This window comes from Halichoeres trimaculatus, unplaced genomic scaffold (genome assembly GCF_033239565.1).
Source record: "Halichoeres trimaculatus isolate MK-OKI-2021-1 unplaced genomic scaffold, fHalTri1.1 fHalTri1_scaffold_16, whole genome shotgun sequence".
NCBI lineage: Eukaryota > Metazoa > Chordata > Actinopteri > Labriformes > Labridae > Halichoeres > Halichoeres trimaculatus.
The window spans coordinates 728,078-736,315 of NW_027437194.1; the positions used below are offsets into that span (position 1 = coordinate 728,078).

General features: G+C 36.5%; 1 protein-coding gene across 1 annotated transcript; it reads left to right on the top strand.

Moving 5' to 3' along the window:
• The first annotated feature begins 2,204 nt into the window (after window positions 1–2,204).
• Window positions 2,205–7,850, top strand: oaz1b (ornithine decarboxylase antizyme 1b). The gene is given in 6 exon segments (XM_074689650.1): window positions 2,205–2,416; window positions 4,848–4,899; window positions 4,901–4,987; window positions 6,321–6,493; window positions 6,699–6,784; window positions 6,877–7,850. Coding segments are annotated over 6 exon segments (654 nt in total). The 5' UTR covers window positions 2,205–2,291; the 3' UTR covers window positions 7,008–7,850.
• The last annotated feature ends 388 nt before the right edge of the window (window positions 7,851–8,238 follow it).

An 8,238-nucleotide genomic window follows, 5' to 3' on the forward strand; every position in this document is an offset into this window, starting at 1 on the left:
ATAAAAAAAAATCCATGATTTTTTTTTCTCAAAGAACAAAAATAATATTCAAAACAAAAAAATAGTGATAACAAAAAAGGATATATATTTTTAAGTTTCGCTAATCTGTGTGTTTGAGGTGATAAGAGGTTTGGAAGAGTATTCAGAGAAGCCTACTTATCTTTTTTTTTTTTTTTTTTTTTTTAACAACTGCACACATCAAAGATCAAAAAGCATGAACATATCAATTAATCAATATACTCTTTGTCCGTTGGGGTAACAAATTGCTGATTTGTACAATGTGTTTTTTAAACTGTTGTTCGTCCTTGGTACTTTTCCATTACACACCCCCATGTAAACACGACAGCTTTTCTATCAACAGCAGTGTACGAAGCAGCTAATGCTAACCGATGCTAACTAGGAAGGACGCACTCTTCATTCGACATCCAATAGCAATATTCACATGAAATCAAAATAAAGATACAGTGGTTCATTATTTGTGTCGGGTTCTTTATTTGCTGTTTAGACTTTGGCCACAGTAATATTCAAGGTGAGATCAACATTCACCAGCAGCTACAGCCGTTAGCCTGTTTAGCTTGCTATGAGAGCGTGAAGCTAGCTGATGGCTCGTTCTTAAACGTAGCTGCAACTTCGTTCTCCTTCAAAATAAAAGCACCAATTTCTTTTGTAAATGGTAAACAAATTGAGTCATTTTATGAGAAATTGTACAAAAGTGATGGTTATAGTCAGAATAGATGGTTGTGTTAACACCACTTATAGATGTACTTTTATTTTCCTTTTTTGTTACCATATGGTTCCCAATGATGGGAAAAATTCACTGGAGTTAACCTGACATCCCTAAATGCTTAAACTTTCCTGATCTCCTATTTGGGAAAACATTAAATGCTATATGTTTCATTACGGAAGCTAGGGGCAATGTAGAACCTTTGCTTAGAATTTATTTATTTATTTAATTTCTCTCATTAGATTTAGAAAAACGGGGTGGTTTTGTAGCTCATTAAATTTATTTCACTATCTTTAAACAGGATAATTTTCTGGTGGTCTAGAAAGCAAAACGTTTGGCTGACGTCGTTCTCATTAGCTCACACAATTAAGAAGCTAAGATTATTCTAAGCTTAATTTTCAACTGTTTATGACAGGATCATCTGAGGTCTTGGGTCTTGTAATCATTTATTTCCACATAAAACCAGAGAAAACTTAATATGCATGTTTCCAACACTTCCTGTCATAGCAATGATTGTTTTTTCCTGAATGATGTAAATATATTAAAAATGTCATTGAAGATACAAATCCCTCTAGACCCTAAACTGTTTATACTATGTTCATACCCAGAGGTTTATAACATTAGAAACAGACAGAAGATTTTTTTGGAACTGGCTATAGTTTTGGCAAAAAGAGTAATTGTTACTTCATGGAAGAAGGTTGGTACACCAAGTTTGAAAAAATGGCTTTCTGAACTGTCCACAACTCTGCCCTTAGAAAAGATAACGTACACTTTGAAGGGGAAGGAGTCACTCTTTAATAACATCTGGAGCCCCTTCATAATTTATCTAGAGAACATAAACATGTCACATCTGTTGGAGGCGTAATTATTATCATTATTTTTTTTTTCTATTTTATCCGTTTTTTAATCTTATTACACATATTTGCTTAATTTCTGAATATATAAGTATAAGTATACATGTATTTGTATAGGCATTACTATCATTATAATTACTGTTTCTATCTTGATTTGAAACACTAACAACAATTAAGAGTTCTAACTTAACTTCCCATCATATACTAACATGTGATACATGTGTATGTTCACTAATATATGTGTGCGTATGCATATGTGGGTATTTATGTAAATATACATGAGTGTGTAAGTATATGTACATGGATCTATCTATATATATATATTTTTTTCTTTTCTTCCTTTTTTTGCACACTAATATCATTATTATTACGCTTTATGACCCTTGTTTGTGTACCTGAGTGATGTTTGGTTTTTATGTACATAGTTGTGTCACGTGCATTGATGTGTTTGCATTAAGCTTGTTAAAACAATAAATATAATGTTGGGGAAAAAATGTCATTGAATCAAATATAGACTTTTTCAAGCATTTCGAGAATAAAGTCTATGCCTTTTATTCTGAATTGAACTCTTTAGTAACACGGAAACACAGAGACTTGAATGTGGAGAACTTGATTAGCCTTTCTATTTAGCACTTCCCGATCCTTCACTCGACCACAACCCAGCAGAGCTCAGCGGAGAGCAGTCAGCCCGTCGTGTCTCTACCCGAGGCCGGATGGTAAAATCCAACCTCCAGCGGATCCTAAACAGTCATTGCTTTGCTCGCGAGAAAGAAGGGAAGCCACAATCTTTAACTACCATGGCGAATTTGAGTAGTGGTATCTGTGACATGATCGGGAGGTAAGAAAACCACGAAAAACATCTCACCTAGCTTCATGCTAACCTGTGTGGGGGAGGGGTGGCTCGGCTAATTTGGTTAGCATCGTAGCCACAGAAACACGGAAGTAAAAATCCTTCAGTGCTTATGTTTACATAAAATACACGGTAAAACGAACACCCTAAATCACATTGGTTTTGTGTTTAGTGTTCAGATTAATTTTAGACATGTCGTCTATAAAATAAACACGGAGTTTGACTTTGGAGTCGAACAAGTTTTCTAGCTGTAGCTAGCGTTAGCTTTAAACGACGTCGAACTCGGGTTGCGTCAGTGAAGGGACCTGTTTTAGCTCGGTAGCCAGTTCGTTTATAAACTGCTGCTGTGCTCTGAGTTTACTGATTCAAGGGCAGGGGTGGGACGTAGATGTCATTGGTTTCATTTACTGTGAAATATGTTTGAGACTGAATCTACCTAAGGTTTAATCTCAGCCCTTTAACGTCATGTAAACCGAACCGACCTCAACACAGAGCCGTAGCAAGATCATGCGTAATTTGTGACGTAGAACGTTTTATTGCCTAATATTCACATGAAACGCATAAAAAACAAAGACCTGGCCTAAAGTGGTCCAGATAAGAAGTGATAACTAACTATGTCAACAGTGTAATAGATAACAGCGACCACTGTAAATACCTGCTGGAAAATTCCTCAGGTGAGCACATGTTTCTGGACACGTTGGTCTCGTGAGCAGAGCATCGGGTCATGTTGCGTGTTACGTAAGTGACAATAAATGTTTCTGCAGCAGCCCCTGACTGTAGGGTGAGGTTACACGGTGAGCAGGGTTCCTGTAAGGCAGGGGTCTGCAACCTTTACTGTCCAAAGAGCCGTTTTTCCTCAGCTCACCTGGATGAAAGTCACTCGGGAGCCACAAAATCTACTTTATCTTCAAATTAAGACAAAAAAAAGTGTAAAATCTCGTGAAAAATTATCTAAATGAGAACTTTTTGTGTGTGTGTTTTGTGATTTCTTAGTATTTTATTTTTAATAAATTTGCAAATTTAAGAGATAAAAAAAACCAAAACGTTGTAATGTCATAGATGTTACAAATTTGCAAAATTTATGAAGTTTCAATAAGTTGAAAATTAAAAAAAAATAAGAATTTCAAAAATTTGCAAAATCAAAAAAGACTTAGAAAATGTGCAAAATTTTGATGTTTCAAAACATTTGCTGAAATGTTTTAAATTTGAAAAAAAAAAACACTAAATAATGCAATTTCAAAATTTTGCTTAACTTCCAAAAAATGGAAAAACTTTCTAAAATTTGCAAAGAGAATTCAAAAAGTTTGCTTAATCCTCAAAACATGTTTTTTTTCTTAATTTGCATAAATGTCAAAAAAAATTGAAATTAAAAAAATCCAAAAACTTGCAAAAAAATAAAAGCTGTATTTCAGGAGGTGATGTATTTTTATTAAAAAATGTTGTATTGTGATTTTACTTAGTAGCTGTGTAGTTATCATTAATACCATCTGCAAGAATAAAAAACAACGTTATTTTTATAATATTTTTTAAAGCTACAAGGAGCCACTGCAAAGGAGTCAAAGAGGACATTAAATGTCCCTGTAAAAAATGTATTTTTATTGTTTATCAAACAGAGGAGTCGTTGATTTTAGAAAGTACACATAGAAAAATCCAGGATCCTTAATAAACCCATGATTATTTCATTGTGATGATCCATGAGATACAGTGGGATAAAGAGTTTCTGAGAAGGTTCTGGAAGATGTCAGTGGGTCTGATAAAATGCTTTATACAAGCTCCATTTATTATTTATCTATCTGTTTATTTCCTTTCTTCCTTAGCAGCACGACATTGTTATTGATTGGCTCTTGTTGCATCCTGCTGTGACTGCCTCTTGAAATTTTTGACAAAGAACTGTAGGGATGGGTACCTTTCACATTTCATAGTTTTGGGTGCTTTTGTGTGTTTATGTGGTACAAAACAAAAATTAGTTTAATAATTAAGTCTCAAAGTTTTACATTTAAATATATTTATTCCTCAGTATCTAAACTTGCAATGCTGTGTTCATGTCCAGAATGGAAATCTACGCCAGTTGATAGATTTGATGATTTAATTTGTCAGAAGTTGTGATTTTGTTTCCTTAGTTTATAATCGTGTGTACACATCGCCATTCCTGTACATATTACCTCCCCTTTTATAGTGTTTTAGTGCTCTAGTGTTTTTATATTTCTAAAATGTTCTTTAATACTCTCTATTTTAACTGTTTTTTATTCTTTATTTGAATTGTTTATATTTTCTGTTTCTATCTTTCCTACATCTTTGACTCTGATAGCCCTCTACATAAATTCCCATGTGTCTGGCCTGTTGGTCTGTGTACAAACGGCAAATAAAAACCTTGAATCTTGATAATCTAACAGTGTTATTGTTCTGTCCTCTCCTCCAGTTTGTCCCTGCACTGTAGTAGTACCCGCGGCCCGGGGCCTCTGTGGTGCTCCTGATGCCCCTCTCCCACCCCTGAAGATCCCAGGTGGGCGAGGGAATGGCACACGGGATCCCACTCCTTCAGCTCGGCAACTGTACTCAGTGAGTAGACGTGTGGAAATGGTCATATGATGATGATGTCAGAGCGGCCGTGTCATGACAGGAGTCTAGATCAGGAGCTGTTAGAGGTCTGTGCTAACAAAGAAAGAGTAACATACCCACGGTCTGGGCCGAGCAGTCGATCACAGAGCCCAGAGCTGGTTATCAACATGATACGGCTCTGATGTTTTATAACGAGGAGTCAGACGTCGACTCTTAACTCACGTCATTACATCTGCATATGAACGAGGGCAGAAAAAGTGTCTGATTATGCAAATCAAAGCTTATACTTCCCCGTCCTTTCTGCAGATTGATGTGAATAAAGATCAGTTCGTTCCTGGAAACAACGTCTGGTTTAGTTTTAGTCTTTTTTTTCTTTGTGTGACAGTTTCAGATATAAAACCAGCCTCAGCTCCAGGGTTAGCAAACAGATGAGACTGAAACATGATTAAAAGTGACAGGAAGTCATCATTCATTGGCTTAAAGCAGGGGTCTGCAACCTGTGGCTCTTTGACTCCTTCGCAGTGGCTCATTGTAGCTTTTAAAATATTATTAAAATAAAGAGCTTTTAATATTTTAATGATAACAACACAGACACTAAGTTACATCATAATATAAAATTTGGTCTAAAAATGCATCACTTCTGGAAACAAAGCTTTAATTTTTTTTTATTTTATTTTTTTGTAATTTAAATATTTTTGGATTTTTTTTTCAATTTTTTGACATTTTTGCAAATAAAGAAAAAGAATTCCACATTTTTTAAAGATTTTACAAATTTTTGAAAATTAAGCGAATTTTGAAATTGCATTATTTTGTTTTTGTTTTTTTTTCCAAATTTATGACATTTCATCAATTTCTTTGAAATTTTGCACGTTTTTTTAAATACATTTCTGATTTTGAAATTTTTTGATTTCTTTTTTTTAATTTCCAAATTTTGCAAAATTTATTAAATGTATGACACTACAAATTCCTTTTTTTTTTAAATTTGCAAATTTATTTAAAAAAAAAATTTAATTAATAAAAATAAAAACCTTAGAAATCACATGTACAATTTTATAAACACTAAAACTTCTTGTTTAGATAATTATTCACCTGATTAAACACTTTTTTTGTCTTAACTTGAAGATAAAGTAGATTTTGCGGCTCCTGAATGACTTTAAGGTGAGCTGAGGCAAAACGGCTCTTATTAAAGTAAAGGTTGCAGACCCCTGGCTCCTTGAGCTGATCTTTTAGCGCTTGTTTTGGTCTCTGTTACAGCCTCGAGGTTTCAGGGTTTCATATCTAGAGTCTCCTCCTTGTGTTGCTGCTTTCTGAACGTTACCGTTTGTGTTTCCAGGACCGAAAGTTGACTGTGATGGAGGAGCCAGCCGGGAATGGTCGCCCTGGGATACTCCACTTCCTAAGTCGTCCTACCGTCACCAAAACCATACAGTGGGATGCTGTCCTGAGCAGCAGTGCACTTTACGTGGAGATACCTCTCGACCCGCTTCCTGAAGGCAGCAAAGAGAGGTGAGGAGAGACTAAAGCGTTCAGTTAAAACTCTGTCAGAGAGAAGAACAGTCAGGGTTTAGTCTGCAGAGAAGGAGATTAGTCTCTTTGAGCCTCGTTTTCCTCCTAACCTACAAACTGAGCTCGAGCAGATCCAGAAACACTCAGAGTCAGATCAGGATGTTTGTGTTCTTGTTAACCAACGCCGTTTGTTCTCTCTCTGCAGTTTTGCAGCTCTCCTGGAGTATGCTGAGGAACATCTGAAGGTTGTTAGCGTGTTTGTCTGCTTTTACAAGAACAGAGATGACCGTGGTACGTGCTGCACGTCTCGATGATGTGTCTGAATTTTCTGGATCCTGTTTTCTGAGTTTAACCCTAACACCTGCCGTCTGTCTTTCCTGCAGCTAAGCTGGTGCGTACGTTCAGTTTCCTGGGCTTTGAGATTGTGAAACCGGGCCATACCCTCGTCCCGCCTCGACCCGACGTTTTCTTCATGGCCTACAATTTTGACCGGGACTCCTCGGACGAGGAGTAGCCCTCTGGATAGACCCTCCATCCACCCCCACTGATTACCCCCTTATCGCTTCCTGTCATGTTTGCCGATCCCGTCCAAGCGTAGCCACACCCACCTCTGTCTGTGCCCTCCCTTTGTAAAGTCACTCATTATTTCCTCATGCGTTTGAAGGGAGCGTGGACGTCGTGCATCTCCATCTATGTTTGTGTTTATGATAAAGTTTTCATCGAGAAAGTTCTGGCGCTTTGAATTTCCCATCACTCTGCAGAAATCATAGATGAACCTTTAGTTCTGCTCTCATTTCCACTTCAGTGTGTTTTTATGGGTTATTATTTCAGATGAAGGCGGAGAGGACTTTTCAGTTTTTGAATGTACAACAAAAAGGTCATCAGGTTTACACTCGGGTACTCCAGCTTTCTTTAATTGGTACAAAAAAACTTGAAATTCGTCCCAAATTTTCTTTTTCTCTGACTGAACTAACGAAGGTTTTTCAGTGGGACCAGTTTTGTTTCGTAGCCTTTTTAAAATGTTAGAGCTCAAAGGTTTGTGTGAGCGACGGCCCCGTGTCGTGGTACTCCTCAGCTGACTCGTCAGCGCGAGTTAATGACCCTACAGCGAGAGAATTGGTACAAGGTGAAAGGAAAGTGGTTAATCCAAAGTGCTTACGCTTTTTTCTGCCATGTTTATCAGACGATGTTGTTGTAGTTTGATTTGGAGGATGAAAAAATGCTGTGATATGACTGATTTTTGTTTTGTTTGCTTCTTTTTGGATTAGCATTCCTTTAAACTTCCTTTGAGAATAGTGATCTGTTGTTCACCTTCGTAGTGGTACCTGTTGTGCTTCTGTGATAATAAAAGAGTTTAAAAAAAGAAAACATGAGCTTTTGCTTTCTTTTTCAGAGTACTAACATATTTTACTTTTCATTTTTGAACACATTTCCTCAGTGCTGAATTAACTTGTGTTCATTCTTTAGAGAGATTTTAAAAACTTTGATATTTGAGTGTAAATTTTATGCGTTCTTACCCTCAGTTTAGTGTTTGTTAGATAAGAAAGTTTAAAAACAATAAAACCAGAGTTTGATAAAGTGTTGAGGAGCCCTCCACAGTCACACAGTCACTAATATTTAACTATTAAAACTGTAGTTTATAACTGTGATCTGTGCCGCTTCGTTTAGACACTAAAAGAAAATCAGGTCAGTTACAAAAGAGCAGCAGGGCAGCTGCCAAAGCATGTCCTGCTTCATCCCACCAC